Source organism: Panthera leo, chromosome D3 (assembly GCF_018350215.1).
Source record: "Panthera leo isolate Ple1 chromosome D3, P.leo_Ple1_pat1.1, whole genome shotgun sequence".
In the NCBI taxonomy this organism is placed as follows: Eukaryota; Metazoa; Chordata; class Mammalia; order Carnivora; family Felidae; genus Panthera; species Panthera leo.
The window spans coordinates 6,936,527-6,958,478 of NC_056690.1; the positions used below are offsets into that span (position 1 = coordinate 6,936,527).

The window sequence follows — 21,952 nt, forward strand, 5'->3', positions numbered from 1 at the left end:
GCGCGCACACGCACTCTCTCTCAAAACAAAATATTTTTAAAAAATCTTAAAAAAAAATAAAAATAAAAAAAATAAAGAGGAACCAAACAAAAAATGAAGCTCAAAGGACAGTCCAGAAAGGTCCTATAGGACCACAATTTTGTGAAATGATCCAAAAAGAAGCAAAAATATAATTCTAAAATCTACAATACATTAGTTATACCTGATTGATATTAATGTTGGTTATCTTTTCATCAGCTCTTTCTATAACCTTCAGGACCACTTCAATCATTTCGTAGCTGTAGGGATCCAACTGTATAAAAGTAAAAATATGTCAAAACTTAAGATGGTGCCAGGCCAGGTTTTATTATGGTCATCAGTACAGGTCAAAAATGTAAAATCTCAGTGTGCCATAGTGTTAGATTAGATAATTCTTCTACAAATGAACTGAAATGCTCTTATCTCTAAAATTAGTTGTATCAGGATAAATAAACCTTAAAATGTCTCAGAAGTGATTTTAAAAAGAAAGCTGTTCCTAGGATACTAAAAATCTAGAAAGAATAAATATATCAAGACTTCATAATTTTGTAAGATCTTTAAATGAAAATTCTATGTCTTCCGTTTAAGATGGGAAAAGTACAATAGGAGGAAATGGACATTTTCTTGAAAATTATGTAACTAAAAGTGTGGGCCTCCAAGCAAAAGTTTCTCCAAGTATTCCATTCTGGCTCTAACCACATACTAAAATGCAAAAATTAATTGGGTGGCATCTATATATGTTCATGAAAAGAAAGGAAGTATTCTCTTTGTTCTTTGTTTCTGCCCACACACCATTACTTTTTTTTCATTTCTTAAATGCCAACTCAAGTCACATGAATAACAACACTGAACTAAGTGGGAAGATGATTTCCGTAGTACCTAGAACTTTTGTGAAAGTCTTTATTAATTTTGGCTGAATTTCAGGAAATACTGAAGTATTTCTTGTAATCTTACAATCTTCCTTGCCCTTCAATCCACCTTTACTCCCCCAACAAACTACTCCTTGACTTAAAAGTTTCAATTCTCAGGAAGATGTCCTAAGAAAATAATCAGACTAGAGGCCAAATAGGTATATGTATGTATGGAGATATTTTCACTGTAGCAATATTTAATAGTAAAATATACAAATAATTTAAGTGTCCATCCCTAAAGGCTTGGTTACAGTATGTTTATCCACACAGTGGAGTAATATGTACCTGTCAAAAATGATATAGATGTATGTTATTGACACATAATGACAATATGTTCAGTGAAAAAAGGAGAAGAACAGAATAGAATATTTAGTCTAAATCAGTCACCAAACTACTAACGTTTTTATCTATGGGAATGGGGTTATAGAGATTTTGCTTTTTGATTAATACTTCTCTCTAGTTTGATCTTTTTCAAAGAATGTGTGCTATTTTCAAAAATCTGAAAAACAATGCTATTTCTATTTTCAGGGAAAAAGGGAAGAAAACTACTACATTAAACTATATTAAAAAGGTAGAAATCTAAAATTACCAAAATTATAAGTTTATAAAAAATACAGGACTTACTTTTCCAGCTTGTTACTTTATGTACCTAAATTAACTAAGGGTAGGAGGGATGTTTGAAGTGACCCGATACATTCAGTTCCCCATTCATCTACCTTATGCAGTATTCCACTAAGACTGATGACCAGATCTTTTGTGCTCGTCAGTAGAGGAACCATTTCCAGGGCTTTGGCCAGGAGTTTGGGGTGCTGCTGCTTTGCAGACTGTGTGCTCATGTCTCCCTGGCCTTGGCTGGCATTGGTGTTGTGTAGCAGTGTTTCGATGAATAGCTGAAGAGCTGCATCACAGTCCAACTGAAATGTGCTGAAAGAAGTATTCAAATACAGGCTAACTTCTCTCCATGCATGTGTTTTCATACAATTTCTCACTGACACACTCCCATCGAACCCTCTCATTGTCCAGCCTCATTATCAGATCACATACACATCATCAAGAGTTAACTGCTGTCTTTAAAAAATCAGATCTTGGGGGCACCTGGGGGGCTTAGTCGGTTAAAGCATAGGACTCCTGGTTTCAGTTCAGGTCATGATCTTGCAGTTCATGGGTTCCAGTCCTGCATCAGGCTCCATGCTGGCAGTGTGGACGGAGCCTGCTTGAGATTCTCACTCTCTCCCTCTCTCAAAAACTAAATACACTTAAAAAAAAACCCAGATCTTGGGGCCCTTTGGGTAGCTCAGTTGGTTAAGCACCTGACTTTAGCTCAGGTCATGATCTCATTGTTGGTGGGTTCAAGTCCCATGTTGGGTTCTGTGCTGTTAGTGCAGAGCCTGCTTCAGTTCCTCTGTCTCCCTCTCTGTCTGCCCCTCCCCCACTCACACATGCTCTCAAAAATAAACACTAAAAAATTTAAATAAATAAATAAATCATCAGATCTTGGGGTGCTTGGGTGGCTCAGTCAGTTAAGCATCTGACTCTTGATCTCGGCTCAGGTCATGATCTCACAGCTCACCAGATAGAGCCCCACGTTGGACTCTGCACTGACACCATGGGGCCTGCCTGGGATTCTCTCTCTCTCCTCTCTCTCTCTGTCCCTCTCTGCTTGCACTCTGTCTCTCAAAATAAAAATAAAATAAACTTAAAAAAAAATCATGGCCATGTAATGGCATAATACTGGGGATAAATTTGTTAATAAAATTGAAAATATTTAATAGGGCAATTCCACTTTCACACCCTTCACAAAAAATAGCCAAGATACACACACAAGGATGTCTGCTGCAACAACTGTTTGTAATATTTAAAAACTGAGAGCAATTCAATTATCCATTGAAAAGGGGCTAAATAAGTTATTCATACAAAGGAATACCAGAGTTCAAGAGATACAAAGAAAAGCTATATGTACCAATCTTATAAATATACTGTTAAGTGAATGATGCATGCTATAAAATAGTTTGTAAAATATGATTCTGTTTGTGATAAACTTAAAGAATGCATGTTTTTATATGCATAGGGGAAATAAAGGAACAATATAGGCGAAATTCTTTAAACGGTGATTATTCCTGAATGGTAAGATTATATGGAACTTTGATTTTAATATGTTCTATCTTATTAGAAAAATAATAAAGATTAAAAAAATAAGAATGAAATGGAGCTATTATGTGTATTGTGCTAAGTGAAATAATTCAGAGAAAGACAAATACCATATGATTTAACTCATGTGGAATTTAAGAAACAAAACAGATAAACATATGGGAGGAGGAGAAAAGAGAGAGGGAAACAAACCATGAGAGACTCTTAAAGATAGAGAACAAACGGTTGATGGAGAGATGTGAGCGGGAGATGAGCTAGATGGGTGATGGATATTAAGAAGGGCACTTGCTGGGGTGCCTGGGTGGCTCAGTCGGTTAAGCATCTGACTTTGGCTCAGGTCACGATCTCATGGTTAGAGTTTGAGCCCCGCGTCGGGCTCTGTGCTGACATCTCAAAGCCTGGAGCCTGCTTCGGATTCTGTCTCCCTCTCTCTGCCCCTCCCCACTTGCACTCTGTCTCTCTGTCTCAAATAAACGTTAAAAGGGGCGCCTGGGTGGCTCAGTCGGTTAAGCGGCCGACTTCGGCTCAGGTCATGATCTCGCGGTCCGTGAGTTCGAGCCCCGCGTCGGGCTCTGTGCTGACAGCTCAGAGCCTGGAGCTTGTTTCAGATTCTGTCTCCCTCTCTCTGACCCTCCCCCGTTCATGCTCTGTCTCTCTCTGTCTCAAAAATAAATAAACGTTAAAAAAAAAAAATTTTTTTTTAAATAAATAAAAAAAATAAACGTTAAAAAATATTAAAACAGGGGCACCTGGGTGGCTCAGTCAGTTAAGTGTCCAACTTCGGCTCAGGTCATGATCTCAAGGTTCTTGAGTTCGAGCCCCGCATGGGGCTCTGTGCTGACAGCTCAGAGCCTGGAGTCTGCTTCAGATTCTGTGATTCCCTCTCTCTCTCTGCCCCTCACCTGCTCATGCTCTGTCTCTGTCTCTGTCTCTCTCAAAAATAAATAAACATTAAAAAAAAAATTAAAACAAATATAAAGGAGGGCACTTGTTAATGATGAGCACTGTGCGTTGTATGTAAGTGATGAATCACTGAATTCTACTTCTGAAACCAATATTGCACTGTATGTTAACTAAAATTTAAATAAAAATTTGAAAAAAATGAAGAATGAAATTATAGACAATTGAAATGCCTTAAGCCCTATTAACAATATGATAGCTTAATTTGCTACACAGAATAACAAATATCAAGAAAAGCTTTAAGTAGGACCATTAAAAAATTTTTTTTGTTTATTTGTTTTTGAGAGAGAGCATGAGTAGGGTAGAGACAGTATTTTAAAACCAGTCACTTAGGGGCGCCTGGGTGGCTCAGTCGGTTAAGCGGCCGACTTCGGCTCAGGTCATGATCTCACGGTCCGTGAGTTTGAGCCCCACGTCGGGCTCTGTGCTGACAGCTCAGAGCCTGGAGCCTGTTTCGGATTCTGTGTCTCCCTCTCTCTGACCCTCCCCGTTCATGCTCTGTCTCTCTCTGTCTCAAAAATAAATAAATGCTCTGTCTCTCTCTGTCTCATTAAAAAAATTTTTAAAAAAATAAAAAATAAAATAAAACCAGTCACTTATTATTTGACCTTAAGTGGGGTCACTGAATATGGGTTTGTTTTCTCATATATAAATTGGTGCTAATATGCAATAAAAATGTAAAAATTAAATGATGGTGCATGAAAGCACTTTGAAACTAATAAAGTGACAACAATCTGGTCATCCTATTTATTAGATAAACATGTGAGATATTATTTACTCCTACTTATCACAATAACTGTTATATATAAACATTTAGTTTTAGTTTTAATTACTTGTTATTTTAAAAAATTCTCCCTAAATCATATTAAAAAAAATTTTATGTTTATTTATTATTGAGAGAGAGCACAAGCAGGGGAGGAGCAGAGAGAGAGAGAGAGAGAAAGAGAGAGAAAGAGAGAGAGAGAGAGAGAGAGAGAGAGAGAATCCAAAGCAGGCTCCAAGCTTTAGCTGTCAGTCAGCCAGAGCCCAATGCAGGGCTGAAACCCATGAACCGTGAGATCATGACCTGAGCAGAAATCAGATGCTTAACTGACTGAGCCACCCAGGTGCGCCCCCCACACTTTTCTTTCAATAAGAAACATCATTATCCTTTTTTTTTTTTTTAACTTAAGAGTTTATTTATAAGGGTGTCTGGGTGGCTCAGTCGGTTAAGCATCTGACTCCCGATTTCGGCTCAGGTCATGATCTCACGGTTTGAGTTCAAGCCCCACACTGGGCTCTGCACTGACAGTGTTAAGCCTGCTTGATTCTCTCTCTCCTTCTCTCTCTGCCCCCACCTTACTCACTCTCTTTGTCTCAAAATAAATAAACTGTTTTTAAGTTTATTTATTTTCAGAGAGGAAGAGAGAAAAGTGGAGAAGGGGCAGAGAGACACAGAGAGAGAGAGAGAGAGAGAGAGAGAGAGAGAGAGAGAGAGAGAGAATCCCAAGCAGGCTCTGCACCACCAGTGTGAGGCTTGAACTCAAGAATTGCAAGATCATGACCTGAGCTGAACTTGGATGCTTCACTGACTGAGCCACCCAAGGGCCTCTAAATCATACTTTTCATTACATCTTTTTTTTTTCTCTCCATTATATCTTCATTTAAGATTACTTTGCCCCTATGTTGATCTGATTTAGAAGTTCAATTGCTCATAACAATACTCCCAAACTTTCCTATCATGGGAATCATCTGGAACTCCTATTACGGATCAGATTTTGGGGCTTGGCCCAGATCTGCTGAGTCAGAACCACCAGGAAGGGGCCCAAGAATCTTTATTTTTAATCAGGAGCCCCAGGTGATGTTCAACATGAGGCAAGTCTGGGAAACACTTAACCATGAATTTAAAAGGTGATAACCTAAGAGAATTTAATCTGGTTTTGGATTCACTTAGTTTGGAGATTAAAAAAAACATCCACAGTCCATAGACTGCATGGAATAATCATCTTTATTACTGTGTTCTTGCAATAAGGAGTACCAGTTTGTTAACCTAATAGTAAAAATACCACTAAAGTTTAAAGAGTTACCAGCAATATTCCAGAATGAGGCTTGTGTCCATATCTATATTCTCCACAAGAGCTTTAATGAGGTCTTTCTTGGTGAGAAAATGTTGCCTGAAAACCGGCTGGAAAGAAATCTAGAAATAAAAAGAGCAAAACAAAAACCCCAATAAAGTGAAAGGTATTAGAATAAGGACACCATGGTGATTTGCCTTTTTACTATCCTTTTTTATAGAGAAACATTTTTCTAGACTCCTCTAACCCTTTTTTATCCCCCTACCCAACTTGACCATCATTCTGAGATTTCAGGTATATTTGGCTATGGGCCCCAAATCTCTTAGTCAGGTTACCCTTTGGTTCTTCATCAATTAGTTGTTATCAATAACCAGTCCCATTTCTACATTTGAACTAGGCTTCAAAACACATATCCTTTCTGTAGTGATCACATTCCTGATTAGCCTACTTGCGAGTAAAATAAAATTTTTTTTTTTTTAATTTTTATTTATTATTTTTGAGACAGAGAGAGACAGAGCATGAACAGGGGAGGGTCAGAGAGAGGGAGACACAGAATCTGAAATAGGCTCCAGGCTCCGAGCCATCAGCCCAGAGCCCGACGCGGGGCTCGAACTCACGGACCGCGAGATCGTGACCTGAGCTGAAGTCGGATGCTTAACCGACTGAGCCACCCAGGCGCCCCAAGAAGAAATACTTTTAAAAAAAATACCAAACGCACTGAGTGTCTAAAGCAGACTGAAAGAGAGGCTGTGGTCAAGATGGCAAGGCATAGAAATGCAGCATCACGCGAACTGAATCACGGAGAGACTGAATTATACTCTACAGCCAGATGTATTATACTCGTATAGTTTGAGGACCTCCTGTAGAAAATAGAGGATGCCTTTCTGTCAACCAGTGATCTAAAACAAAAAGGCAGTATGTCCACTTTCTCGGTGGGTCTTACTTCTAAGTGAATGCATGTGAATTTCAAGCCACATAATGTTCATAATGTTCTGAGCTGTCAGCACAGAGCCCGACGCAGGGCTCGAACTCACGGACCGCGAGATCACGACCTGAGCCGAAGTCGGCCGCTTAACCGACTGAGCCACCCGGGCGCTCCAAAATGTTTTAAAGACATAGTGTCAAGAACACAGTTTTGTTTGTTTTTACAAAGTGAAAAATGACTTTTCCCTAGGAGTTCATAAACTTCAGTATACCTGTGTACACACTGATGTTATCTTTTTAATTTTTAAATTTACTTATTTTGAGAGAGAGTGAGCGAGAGAGAGAGCACACAAGCAGGGAGGGAGCAAAGAGGGAGGGAGAGAATCTCAAGCATGCTCTGCACTGTCAGTGCAAAGCCTGATGAAGGGCTCAAACTCACAAACCATGAGATCATGACCTGAGCCAAAGTCAGATGCTTAACCGACTGAGCCACCCAGGCACCTTCACATTGACTTATCTTCCACCAAACAGCAACAGAAAAGTATGAGGCTAAAGGCTAGGTCTGAAACAGCTTATATGTTAATTAATCCTAGATATAGTTCTATCAATGGGAAAGCTAAGTAGAAAAAAATGTCAAGCCTCAGGGGTGCATCTGGGTAGCTCAGTCAGTTAAGTGTCCAACTCTTGATTTTGGCTCCGGTCATGATCTCACGGTTCATGGTTCAAGTCCCACACCTTTCAGTGCAGAACCTGCTTGGCATTCTCTCTCCCTCTCTCTGTTTGGGATTCTCTCTCCTTCTCTCTCTGTCCCTGCTCTGCTCTCTCGTGTGCGTTCTCTCTCAAAAATAAACATTAAAAAAAAGTCAAGGGCACCTGGGTGGCTCAGTCGGTTAAGTGTCCGACTTCGGCTCAGATCATAATTTCACAGTTCATGAGTCCGAGCCCTGCATCAGGCTCTGTGCTGACAGCTCAGATCCTGGAGCCTGCTTTGGATTCTGTCTCCCTTTCTCTCATCCCCTCCCCCACTCACATTCTGTCTCTCTCAAAAATAAACAGACGTTAAAAAAAAGTCAAGCCTCTTCTAAATTTTCTTAAAAATACAGAAAACAGGAAATGAAGCAAATGGTCCTTATTTGTTTGAAAACAATAATGTGTATATTTAATATAACTAAAATTTATGAGTCCACAACATATATCCTCTCCCCAAAGAAGAAGACTTTAAGATTTCCTGGGGAAATCATCAGAATGGATCAAATTTGATGGTACTCTGAAGAATACTCACACCAAGTTTGCCAAGACGAATACCCCACTGAGCATCAGTACTGAGTTCACGGAACTTAAGCTCTGTTTCTATTTCCTGATAGAGGCTGGCCAGCTGAGAGCCCACCAGAGATATTGCCTAAAAAATTAAAATAGAATTAAAATTCAATCACAATAGAATATGTTCTAACACCTTTTGGATGAAACCCAACAATAAAAATCATAACCTTTCTTTGTGATAACAGTGTGGAATATTACATATTGCTTCATACACACAGTCATTATTGATATAATAGGTCATTCAGCTTTTATTATGATGCCATAAATGTAGTCTGGCTTTTCTTCAAAGAAAAGGCCAAATTTTGGTTATCCTGAAAATAAAATCCCCACAAAAGGCAAATTTTAAAACAAACATCAAAGAGAGATTCTGCATCTGCTAACCTTGTCCAACAAAAAAGACCTGGCTCGTGGGTCTAAGGTTTCAAATACACTTCAGATATAGTAAATGTAAGAAGTGAAGGTCTATGGCCACATACAGATTTAAGAAATAAAAAATATCCTAATTCTTTGGGTTGAGCAGTGCTTATGACCTGCATATACATTCACTGGTGTGTCAGTAGTCAAGGAAAAGCTGTTAGAAAACAAGAGAGTTTGCTCCACATTTCTTCTGCTAAATCATTAAGTGGCAAAGCCAACTTCATTTTTTCCCCTAAATCTCTTCATAAAGAAATGAAGCTGTGCTTGCTCAGGCCATACCAAAATTTTGTCGTAATTCTGCCACGCTTTATCTATGAGCTTCCAGAGATTTTCAAACACTTCTTTTTGGGGTAACAGAGTGCAGTAACCCAATGCCAAGTCCAGATCCACCAGGCGACAATTAAATACCTATTGGAAGAAAGCATCAAGAGAAGGACATTCTTTACAATCAAAATAGAATTTGGTCTCTGAATGCTTATTTGTTATCAAATTTAATTATAACCCCTAAGAATAAGAAGAATAAGAAAGAAAGAAAGAATAAGTTTCGTGAAAAGTGATTTAGAGTAACTTGGTTCCAACTTGTATGCTTAGTTTTAATATCCTTTATCATTATCATAAACTTAAGGAAACAACTTGGACAGGTTGTATATAGCACAGAACCCTTACCTTCTTCTCCCTGACAATCCCATCACTTCTCTTTAAGCCCCAATATGCCCTCCCCATCCTCATTCTTATCCTGAGATATCAGAAGCAACTAGAAGAGAGAAAAGGAAAAAAAAAAAAAAGAGAGAGAGAGAGAGAGAGAGAGAGAGCGCGCCAGCAGCTTACCAAGAACGGATACTCACTTTGTGCAACAGTGTTGTAGCGTTTCCCCTGATAAATGTAACAGCTTTCTCTTTCAGTTCCATAACAACATGCCTTGATTTAACTAATGTGGCCTCTCCAAACAACTTTTAGAAAAGAACAAAAGAATTGTTAGGGCTACTTCTATCTATGTGTCATTTTGAAAACTCTTCTTAAATATTAAGGAACTTTGAAAATTCATCATTATATGCAAAATGTGCTGGCATTTAATCTATGATGACAGAATGCTGCAGCTGAGGGGGAACTGACTGGGAAGGCACAAAAAGGAACCTTTTCAAATATTCTATACCTTGACTGTGCTGTTGGTGACATGGTGAATACACTGTTGACAGACTTAAAATGTGCAATTTTGAAAGCAATACTTTACTTAAAGTTAATTTTGGGGCACCTGGGTAGCTTAGTTGGTTAAGCATCTAACTCTTGAATTCGGCTCAGATCAGGGTCATGGGATTGAGCTCCACATCAGATTCTGTGCTGAATGCAGAGCCTGCTTAAGATTCTTTCTCTCTCCCTCTCTCTGTCCCTCCCTCCACACTTGCACACTCCCTCTCTTTCAAAAAAACATGTATGTATGTGTGTATATATATATATATATATATATATATATAAATATAAAAATAAAGTTAATTTTGTAAAAAATTGTTATTTAACAAATATAAACAGAATAGAAGTGAATGCAATTCTGTGATTAGCTTCATAAGCAAGTTATCAACAGGTACTTTGCCTTCTAGAATCTTTTCAATGATGCTGTCAGGTAATAATTATAATAATTTAGGCTACAGTAAAACAAACAACAGATAGAGTTTTGACCTAATGTATTCACTGTGTTGGGAGTAAGAAGACATATCACTGCAACTTAAAACCTCAACTGAATGATTTCACCTCCCTCAGTCTGCTTCCTCATTTGCAAAATGGAGACTCTCAGGGCTGTTGTCAAGACTGAATATGAAAAGTATGCAAGTACCTTGAACCACACCTGAATCTCAGATGCTCAACACATGTTTCCTAAATCTGACAAATTATCAATTTCCTTGTTCCAGAGCCAAGTGAGAAAATGTGGACTCCAAATCCCTTTGTTTGGTGGTGTATTTGTATCTATATTCCTCCAAAGTGAAAGCATTTGTTCTCAGAACTATACCTTTCCACTCAGACTGGCATCCATGAAGCTTGATACAGAGTGCTGAAGACAGGTACCAAATGAACCAATGACAAATCTTAGGGCCAGTTCCCACTGGCTAGATTCTTGCAGGTTCTGGAGCAATGCCGAGATGGAATTTATAATAGGTAAAATGAGGTTGTCTCCTGTGAAGTGATAAAAGTACTTCATTTCAGTAAAAGTATTTTAATATTTAGATTTTTCAAAGAAATAAAGATCATAATTATTGAAAAACTGTTTTCAGGGACAGCCAATGTTTTCAATGTAGATAACTATCATAAAATTCTTTTTTTTTTTCTTTTTTTTTTTTTTTTAACGTTTATTTATTTTTGAGACAGAGAGAGACAGAGCATGAACGGGGGAGGGTCAGAGAGAGGGAGACACAGAATCTGAAACAGGCTCCAGGCTCTGAGCGGTCAGCACAGAGCCCGATGCAGGGCCCGAACCCATGGACCGCGAGATCATGACCTGAGCCGAAGTCGGCCGCTTAACCGACTGAGCCACCCAGGCACCCCTAAAATTGGTTCTTAAAGCTAGTAAATGAGAGAATTAACACGGACTTTATTTAAACCAGAAAATAACTAAGTTTGACGATAACTGATCTATTTTCAGATGCTTAAGTCATTAGCTGGAAAAAAAACAAAAAACAAAAAACCACTTCTCCGTGGGGAAAACCAAAATTTATGAACAGATTCATAAGTTAATGTTCCAAGCCAATGACAGTCTCTTGACCTTCTGGAAGAGTAACACTGTAATAGTCATAATTAAGTACATCAAGAACATTAAGTCAGACTTATATTCAAGATTTCAAGGAATTTCTGTTTTTCTGTTATTTATAAAATTGTAATACAATAATGTATATTTCTGATGTCAAGTACCTTCATCAATAGAACGGTATGGTAAACTTGTAGAATCCAAGGGATGTCTCTTGCTTTCTACAAAAAAGAGTGAAATACGTTAACAGTAAATAAAACAACTTGCTTGTAGACCACATATTCCAAGAAATATTTAAATATTATGCTATTAACAAATAATGTTCTAAAATAATCTACTTTAAAAAAAAAAAGAGCACTTAAGTACATACAGAAAAATACATACGTTAAGTGTACAACTTGATGAAGTGAATACATTCACGTCCCAGAACCCAAACCAAGAAATAGAACCTTACCAGTACCCGAAACCCTCTCTTCCCCCTTTCCAGTCATTATCCACCCTCGAGAGTAACCATTCCCCTGACTTCGGACAGCACAGCTTCTTTATAGCCTGTCCTTGCACTTTACGTGAACGAAATCATATAGTATGACGTGTTCTTTTGTATTTGGCTTCTTTTGGTCAGCGCTGTGCCCGCGAGATTCACCATATTCCCATGTGCAGTCCTAGTTCCAAACCTCCACGCTTTAAAACTTGCATAAAGCAGAAATACATAGAAAATAACAACACAAGTGACATTTACCAGCCAGAGGCAGAAGTGACGCAATCATTTCATAGATAACAGGCAGCACCATCTGTGACTCCAGAACTATCCCATCTTCACTGAAGAAGTCACTGTAAGACCACTCTTCATATGGATCTTTTTGAGTTCCAAAGGAAGTCTAAATACCAAATCACAGAAAAGACACAAGTAAATACACTCCAAAACACAAATACCATCTTCACTAAGCAGAACCCAGAATCAGATGTACTAGAGCCAAACGCAGTTTGGATGGTCAAATACAACTGTGTAGTCTGCTTCCTCTGGGTAGTCTGTGGCTTATGATAATGCCATTTTAAATTAAACCGTTACTCTAAGATAAGGACAATGTCCAGAGATGCCTTTTTTGAGGCCCAACATTTCAAAAGATAGGGCAACTTAAAGCCAATAAATGTCACTGAAAAAGAGGTTTCATGCCCTTGAGTTTTCCGGTCTAGAGTAAGAAAACACAAGAGGTAGGGGCACCTGGGTGGCTCAGACAGTTAAGTGTCTAACTTCAGCTCAGGTCACGATCTCATGGTCCATGAGTTTGAGCCTTGCGTCTTGCTCTATGCTGACAGCTCAGAGCCTGGAGCCTGCTTCGGATTCTTTGTCTCCCCCGTCTCTCTGCCCCTACCCTGCTCTCTCTCTCTCAAAAATAAACATTAAAAAAATAAAAAAATAAATTTAAAAAACCCACAAGAGGTAGATTTGATATTTTTATAAAGTATACAAGTGATTTAAAAGTGGTTCATAATGGGCGGGCAGGGATTTGGTTTAAGGAAAAGAAATTTAAAGGCAATTTACTTTCATTAGAATTCCACAGTCATCCATGTGGCACTGTCTGGAAAGCTCTACTGCCGTTAATGTAGATTTACACAGTTCTAAAGCATCTAGCAAAAAATCTGAAAGAAAATGGAGAAAAATCATTACACTAATATTCCACGTGTTTGGAAGAATGAAAACAATCTTTTAATAATTACCATTCAAATTTTAAAGAAGGCCACAAGATAGAACGGTTTCCACACAGCTCTGACTACCCTAAATAATGCAGTTTAAATTTTTACAGAAGCTTGGCCTAGATGTAACCTCGTATGTGGAGAGGCAAGGAACTTCACAATCCCATCAAAGTGATTATTATCAACAGTTGGAAATGACATTGTTAATATCTGTAAATATTTTGAAACAATAATCCCCATGGAGAATCAATTACGACTGGCTCTTTGTACAACGGAGAGAACGATCTTTTGTCTTTATGGCAATGTCCAACTGTGAAGAGACAGCACGTGGGAGATCCGTGTGAAATGAGACACAGAACACAGAACTATATTATACACCCCGTCACCTGGGCTGCAGATGGTGGCAGCTTGGCAAGCTAGAGCATGTATTTCAGAAGGAAGATTGAGGCCCACGGGTGTTGCCATTGGAATGTCATTAGCCAACATGTGACAAAGCTTCTGACACGTCAAAAACAGCAACTTCCCAGTGTCGGCATTGCGGTGATACTTAAACAAGTCTCTGGAAAAAAGGAAGTGTCAAAAGTGAGAATACTCGGAGCAAAAGCAAATGCATTTGCCTTTCTTGGATTAATATATGAACACCACCTCTTTAAAAAGGGGCGCCCGGCTGGCTCAGTTACATGTCTGACCGTGGCTCAAGTCATGATCTCGTGGCTCATGAGTTCGAGCCCCGCACTGGGCTGTGTGATAACAGCTCAGAGCCTTGAGCCTGCTTCAGATTGTGTGTGTCTCTCTCTCTGCCCCCGACTCACGCTCTGTCTCTCTCTCTCAAAAATAAACATACGTTGGGGTGGCTGGATGGCTCAGTCGGTTAAGGGTCTGACTCTTGGTTTCAGCTTAGGTCATGATCTCACAGTTGGTGGGTTCGAGCCCTGCATCGGACTCTGTGTTGACAGTGTGGAGCCTGCTTAGGATTCTCTCTTTCCCTCTCTTTCTCTGCCCCTCCGCTGTTAGTGCTCTCTCTCGCTCTCAAAGTAAATAAACAAACTTTAAAAATAATGAAAATAAACACTAAAAAATAAATAAAAAATAAAATCTCTTTAAAAATGTTTTTATGCCATCTAATGTGCTTTGTCTTTTAACTTATTTGGGATATTATTAACTGTCAGAGGGCAAGGCAACCTAAATTCCATGGTCAGGTTACCTAACGACTCACATCATGTGAGTTACCTGCCTGCTATGCTACCATTTTGTGACCTAAACTAGGCTCCGAGGGCGAGAAACCAAGAATGATATCCATGCAAATGAAAAGGTCACTGGCCTAACCCTATTACCAAGAAGTCAAGGAAGCACGTGTTCCTTTCAGACAAGCTGTGTGTGCACGGGGCCGGGGCTCACCTGCATCTTCTCAGCGCTGCTTCCAGGTTCCCACGGTTTAAGGCTCTCAAGGTCAGCTCGGCCTCCCGCTCTTGTGTGGACAAGTGCAGGGCCAGCGCCTGTCTGTGCAGCTTGGACTTGGTGCTCGGGCTCTTGTCCTCGGCAGCTGGAGGCTCTGCAGAGCTCTGGGATTTGTGTTTGGTCTGTGTGACTTCGTGAGCTCTGATGTACTGTTCACGGAGCTCTGAGACCAGGGCACTGTTGCTGTAATCTCCAAAGGACAGGAAGACCTCGAAGTTCTCCTAGGAAGGCAAACAGGACAGCGTGCCACATGTGCTCACTTCATCTGTTGTTAAAAACCACTGGCGAGTCTCAAATCTCTCCTTATTCTCCCTCAAAGACAACTCCCATGTTAATTAAGAATTTAAGACTTTATATTTCAAGTTATGAAAATAATACTATAATAAGTTTGAAAAACAGGAAAAACCATTTTAACCCAAGGATTTTTTTCTTTTCCTTTTTTTTCAATGTTTATTTTAAAATTTTTTTTTTTTTTTAACATTTATTTATTTTTGAGACAGAGAGAGACAGAGCATGAACGGCAGAGGGGCAGAGAGAGAGGAAGACACAGAATCGGAAACAGGCTCCAGGCTCCGAGCCATCAGCCCAGAGCCCGACGCGGGGCTCGAACTCACGGACCGCGAGATCGTGACCTGAGCCAAAGTCAGACGCTCAACCGACTGAGCCACCCAGGCGCCCACAATGTTTATTTTTAAGAGAGAGAGAGAGAGCGAGAGAGAGTGAGCGAGAGCAAGGGAGGGGCAGAGAGGGAGACAGATAATCCAAAGCGGGCTGCACATTGACAGCCGACAGCCTGATGCGGGGCTTGAACTCATAAACCACAAGATCACGACCTGAGCCGAAGTCAGACGCTTTAACCAACTGAGTCACCAAGATGCCCCTTAACCCAGGATTTTCTAAATGTCAGCACTATTGACACCATTTCTTGGTGTCAGATCATTCTTTATTGTGGGGGAATCCTTGAATAGCAAAAGTGACAGAATTAAGTATTAGGTTTGGGTGACTGAAGAAACCAGCTTTGCTCTTTTTTGTAATAATTCCTTTTGGCTGCTAACTCCAGACTTAGAATTTATTTTTCTTACCCGATTAAAAAAAATCCCCCTGAGGCCCAGGGAAGGATACCAAGAGGCAGTGAGATCACCTTCTTCTCTCCCTCTTCTTCTGGCTCTCCTCCCTCTCTTCTCCTTTTCTTTCCCCTTCTTCTATTTTTTTTAAGTAATCTCTACACTTAACATAGGGCTCAAACTCACGATCCCAAGATCAAGTCACGTGCTCTTCTAACTGAACCAGTCAGGTGCCCCCTAGACCTTCTGTTTTGATGCAGTACTCTACAGCAAGGTTTCTCAATCTTGCCAGATCCTCTGTTGTGAGGGCTGTCCTGTGCACTGTAGCAGCATCCCTGGCCTCTACCTGCTAGATGCCACTAGCACCCTCCTTCTACCACTCGTGACAATCAAAAACTATCAAAACTCCCTTCACAGTGCCAAGTACTCCCTGGGAGCAAACACACCTGAGCTGAGAACTGGTTATCCTAATAAGCAGTGACCATTTTCTTGGTCTTTCTTTTCAGTTTTCTTCACCAGCATTTTGTGGCTACACGGGTAATTTCATATGTTACCTTCTCCAGTTAACACTATGGCATTTCTCCTTTCTCCTGTCATTACACAGACTTCACAAATATTATTTTGGATGCCTGCATAACTTAATCTATGGTGCAGTTATTTATAAAATGTAAAATTTTGAAACTGAGGCTTTTCCCCAAAAAATATTAGTTATCTTTCCCAAAGGGGATGCATCATGTAGAAATACTTATTTATAAAAATAAATAGAATGTTTACTGCAGATAAGTTGTGGAAGACTTTATTCATTATGTGTCACAATTCCCTCTTTATTAGGAACCACAGAAATGTTTATGCTTATATAACCACAGACTATCTCTAGAAAAATACACAAGAAACTGGCAACAGCAGTTGCATCTAATGTGGGCAACTGGATAGCTGGAATATCAGGATAGGAGGAAGACTTGTTTTTCACTATATATTCTTTCAAACTTTTTTTTTTTGTCAAAGAGTTAATTCCTTATTGTTTACAACATGCAGTACAGAATTTTAGTAAGTTTATTTTTTATTGTGGTAAAATATACATAAAATTCACCATTTTAACCATTTTAAAGCCTTTTGAATTATGTAGCATCCATGTATAATCTAGTCAAAGATAAATATACAAGTGATTAAACCAAGAAGTTTCTCTTTTCAATGTGCATCTTTTTCCCAAGGAATGTAGCTTCTGTGTGTAGTCAATATAGCTCATGATTTTTCGAGAAGATATATATATGTTTTTAACGTTTTATTTTTGAAAAAACACAAGCTGGGAGGGGCAGAGAACCCAAGGTGGGGCTTGAACTCACAAACTGTGACATCATGACCTGAGCCAAAATCGAACGTTTAATCGACTGAGTCACCCAGGTGCCCCCAAGGATATATATTTTTTATTTTCAGTAATCTTATTTTAACTATTTATTGCTGCTGAGGCAGTGCTAAGTAGAATAAGCAAGGGTACTGAGGTCAGACACATGGGGTCCGAGTAGCGGGTTCAGGTGATGAGCTCACCATGCTCACTGCAGCATTACTCACAACAGCCAAAAAGAAAAAACAACTTAAGTGTCTATCAACAGAGGAATAAACAAAATGTGGTCCACTCCTACAATGGAACATGAGTCAGGTGTTAAAGGAATGAAGCACTGACACCTGATACACGGAGGAACTTTGAAAACATGCTGACTGAGAGAAGCCAGACACAATGAGATAAATATTGTAGGATTCCACTTACAAGAAATCTATAAAAAGGCAAATTCAGAGAAAGTAGATCAAAGGTTTCCAGGGGTTGGAACGGGGGGTTACTGCTTAATGGGTAAAAATGGGTAAAATGCATAAAAAGTTTCTGCTTGAGGGGACGAAAAGTAGATGGTGGTGAAGGTCACAACATTGTAAGTGTAATTAATGCCATTGAACTATATATTGAAAAATGGGTAAAATGGCAAATTTTACATTGTTACCACAATTATGAAAAATTATTAATATACCAAAAGCACTGAATTATACACTTTAAATAGATGAACAGTATGGTATGTGAATTACATCTCCATAAAATTTTTTCCTTTTATTTTTAAATTTTTATTTATTTTTGACAGAGAAAACGCATATGTTTGTGAGGGTGGAGTAGAGAGGGAGGGAGAGAGTCCTAAGCAGGCTCCCTGCTGTCAGTGAAGAGCCTGGGGCTCAATCTCATGAGATCTCAAACTGTGTGACCAATGTCACAAGCTGTGACGGTGAGACCATGACCTGAGCCAAAATCAAGAGTCCGATGCTTAACCGACTGAGCCACCAAGGCACCCCAGGTTGTTTTACAAATGAGAGAAAAAAAGGAAAACCAGTACGCTGTAACTAAAATTCCCGAAGGCTTGGGGCACCTGGGTGGCTCAGTTGGTTGAGCATCCAACTTGGGATCAGGTCATAATATCATGGTTTGTGGGTTTGAGCCCCACATCGGGCTCCCTGCTATCAGTGCAGAGCCAGCTTCAGATCCCCTGTCCCCTTCTCTTTCTGCCTCTCCCTCACTTGCACTTTCTCTCTCAAAAATAAATGAACATTAAAAAAAAAAAAAAACAAAATAAAATTATTGAAGACCAGTACAGAAAGTTTGAAGGATGGACTGATCATCCATGTCAAATGCAGTGATAAGTAACATAATCAGTAAAGTAATAATGTTCAACATAACATCTTTACCTGTAAGCTAGCAACAGCTTTAAATTGTTTCAGGATTTCTTCACATTCATCCTTCTTCTGCAGATTGTCTGTAATTAAATTTTTTTAAGTTATAGTAGACATCCAAATTCCCCTATAATTAGATTTTTTTTTTTTTTTTTAAGTAGGCTCCATGCCCAATGTGGGGCTTGAACTCAAGACCCTGAGATCAAAAGTCACATGCTCCACCGACTGAGATAGCCAGGTGCCCCTTATCAGGGTTTTTTTTAAAGCTAATGTTTTAATTGGCTATGGGTCTTTTATCTCAAGTCTTCAGTAGTTCTTTTCAGAAGCTGAGGTAAGAGAATTTAAGTACAAAAAATCTATTCTTTCTGAAGATAGAAAAGAGCAGCTTATGGGTTACAAGAGAAATGGCAGTTATTCTGAAATAAATTTTAGCTTTTTCCCCCCAAGAGTTACTTTGTTAATGTTTTACTTAAGTTCAAGTTTAAACAGGTTTTTGCCTGACCATGACCAAACGATAAGTGAGAAATCTGAGCAGTAAGTGCAAGGCACCAAAGAAATCCAATCTAGCCTCAAAGAGCTTACTGAAGCATATAAACAAATGGTCAGGTGATTTTAGAGGTTTCTGTTTTTACACTACTAATCAAAAGAATAAAGGAAGGAAGACTTTTCATGAGGAAAAATGGGTGGGGTCAATGAAGACAAAGCAAGAAAAAACAAGGATAAGGACAAGGGCTGTCACTGATGCTCCTTTCTGGAAAGGGCAAGCTTAGGAACAAAACCAAGATGAAGGCACAAAGGTAGAATGTACCTTTCTGGATGTCACATAGCATTTTAAGAATGTCTACGGATGTCTTCGCTACAGACATTCTCCAGGCCTTGTCCTTAAAAGGAAAATAGAAAATAAAACATATTTCTTTTATACGTACTTTTTATTCACTCTTTTATTCACTACTAGTGAAGTACACATACAAACAAATACACAAAAGCCATGAAATCAGAAAAAAAAAAAACCCAGTAAAATGGCTGAAAAAAAATGAGAGGTCAGTCATCACAGGGAGTCAAGCCGCTGAGAAATGGATAATTGAATCGCATAGAATGTAAACATGAAAAACACTGGTACGAACGCTTGGATATATGATTTAGAAATACCATAGAGCAGGCAAATCCCCAAATCACACCTTTCAGCTACACTATTTTTTTTACATATGTAATTTTTTTTTTTTTATTTTTGAGAGAGAGAGAGAGACACCCACTCAGGCACCCCTCAGCTACACTGTAATTAATCGTCACTTGGGTTTTGTTTTTTAAATAGTTTTTATTGGACAAAACATTCGGAAAAGCTCTCTGGAAAAGTTAAAAAGAACTGAACTTGTTTAAGCCCAGAGAATCAGAGTCTAAGAAATAATCATTATCTTCAAGACTGAAAAAGATTTGAGGCACCTGGGTGGCTCAGTTTGTTGAACGTCTGACTTCGGCTCAGGCTATGATCTCACAGTTGTGAGTTCGAGCCCCGCGTTGGTCGGGCTCTGTGCTGACAGCTCGGAGCCTGGAGCCAGCTTCAGATTCTGTGTCTCCCTCTCTCTCTGCCCCTCCCCAACTAGCACTCTCTCTCTCAAGAAAATAAACATTAAAAAAAAAAAAGGACTGAAAAAGATGAAAACAAACAAAAAGACAAGAGAAATCAAAGGAGGAAAAGCTTTAATTGAAGACATGATGTATGTGAAATGCTTAGCAAGTGCAAGGTCCACACAAAGTACTCAAGTATTTCCACTCTGGGGCGCAGTCCGAGCTGGTGGTTAAGAACACAGACTTTGGTATCAGATGGTTTGAGGTGAGGTTCTGCCACTTTCTAATAACGCCGGGAAAGTCACTCATCTTAAAATGTTAGTTTCTGAACTTAATCTATAAGGAGCTGACAACAGGACCCATCTCAGAATGTTGTTGTGAAGAGGAAAGTGGACAATTCATTTAACCTATTTAACCTAAGCCCCCAGCATTATAACAGTATAACAAATATTAGATACCAAAATAACCAAACTTATTTCCCTAAAGGTAAAAAATTACTAAAGTGGACTGCTGACACAGGATGGGGGATAAACGGTAAAAAAAACCCTCAACTGTCCTGAAAAAATTAGGTATTTGGTTCCTCATCTCTCTCAAGAAGTGAAGTGGCTCTTTTAAAATTGTTTCTAAGTTCAACATTCTAAGATTATTGAGATTTACATGGGTTCTGTGGCTGACATTATTTGATAGTAATGACTATGTCCTATACAACACAAAATACTTTATATTGCATGGCTTTATGGAAAACCCTTTGTGTACAACAACTAGTTCAATTAATCCTGGTTTGTAGATCCTTGATTATTCAGTGTGGGCTCAAGCCACTGCTCCAAGGCAGCCATATGTGGCTCTTTTCTATGTAGTGAATTTACACAGGGATTTTTACATTAGAACATTCTAGCAATGAGAAGAGCAGATATTCATATTTTGCTTATCCATCTTTTCTATCCTGTTGATTAATATCCATAAATATTGGATTTATCTATATTTTATTTAGTGAAAATCTCACCTCTTTAGAATCATCCGGTTCTTCTTGTAATGCCAGTCGTGCCCATAAGATTACCCGTTCTGCAGTTTTCTCCGCTTGAGCAGGAGGCAAAGACCTCAACAGAAGCACACAGTCTTCACCCTTTAACAGTGTTTGAAAGGAAGAAAAGTGTAAAGGACAGTTTGGAAAGTTTGGACTTACCTCTTCCTTTTCTATTTAAAGGTGAAAAGACGTCAATTAAAAAAATAGAATATAGTCTGATGTTTTAAAAATTTTGCTAATTCTGGTTTTGACAACAGCAAACAAAAAGATAAAATTAAAATACAAACCTTTGTATGTTGTGACTCTTAAGTATGCTCATGTTATCAAATTATATCAAAATAAAGACAGTTAAAATACAAAAAAAAAAAAAAAAAAAAGAACATCCTACTCTGGAATCAAAGGGTCCTACAGCGTATATAAAACATGAGTCTATGTTTCATAACAACGAAATAGTATGAAAGCCCAACAGCCAGTCACTAAATACTTTTTAAAGAACCTAGTTATGAAAAATGTGGCCAATCTAACATCCAATATTTTCATCTTGGTGTAACTTTCTTTTGTGCTAATCTAGTCAGATAATTTGATTGATATGAGCTTTTACAGATTTAGTTGACGAAGAAATCTAAGAAAGGATAATATAAAACTCATACCTGTTCTCTATCCATCAGGTCAATAATCTTTAGACTATAAATTTCATCATCAGGTAACATATACGCTTGGGCCACCTTCAAAGCATCTTCTAAAGAAGATGGGACATCTTGTTTGAGAATATATCTGACCACCCTCTGAAACAGAGACAATATACAATATATACTTTCTTCGTCATGAAATCTCAGAGAACCCAGAAATCCTTTGCTCGTAAGGGCACAGTACTCATCAAATTAAAATCAAGCAGCAGAAAACAAAGCTGTGTGAAAAATTAAAACAGGATTTATATTCTGAATTTTATGACA

General features: G+C 38.7%; 1 protein-coding gene across 7 annotated transcripts in view; it reads right to left on the reverse strand.

The window, feature by feature from the left end:
• KNTC1 (kinetochore associated 1) overlaps nucleotides 1-21,952 on the reverse strand; it is a 74,363-nt gene that overhangs the window by 20,871 nt on the left and 31,540 nt on the right. For all 7 annotated transcript variants that reach the window (XM_042909746.1, XM_042909743.1, XM_042909745.1 and 4 more), the window contains 16 exons: nucleotides 21,650-21,784; nucleotides 20,979-21,098; nucleotides 19,218-19,290; nucleotides 18,425-18,492; nucleotides 14,580-14,860; nucleotides 13,568-13,740; nucleotides 13,030-13,127; nucleotides 12,226-12,364; nucleotides 11,651-11,707; nucleotides 10,755-10,918; nucleotides 9,598-9,702; nucleotides 9,032-9,160; nucleotides 8,298-8,414; nucleotides 6,104-6,213; nucleotides 1,646-1,853; nucleotides 203-292 (listed from right to left, as the gene is read on the reverse strand). In XM_042909746.1, coding sequence (XP_042765680.1) covers nucleotides 203-292; nucleotides 1,646-1,853; nucleotides 6,104-6,213; nucleotides 8,298-8,414; nucleotides 9,032-9,160; nucleotides 9,598-9,702; nucleotides 10,755-10,918; nucleotides 11,651-11,707; nucleotides 12,226-12,364; nucleotides 13,030-13,127; nucleotides 13,568-13,740; nucleotides 14,580-14,860; nucleotides 18,425-18,492; nucleotides 19,218-19,290; nucleotides 20,979-21,098; nucleotides 21,650-21,784 — 2,067 coding nt within the window. The remainder of the gene's footprint in view (nucleotides 1-202; nucleotides 293-1,645; nucleotides 1,854-6,103; nucleotides 6,214-8,297; nucleotides 8,415-9,031; nucleotides 9,161-9,597; nucleotides 9,703-10,754; nucleotides 10,919-11,650; nucleotides 11,708-12,225; nucleotides 12,365-13,029; nucleotides 13,128-13,567; nucleotides 13,741-14,579; nucleotides 14,861-18,424; nucleotides 18,493-19,217; nucleotides 19,291-20,978; nucleotides 21,099-21,649; nucleotides 21,785-21,952) is intronic.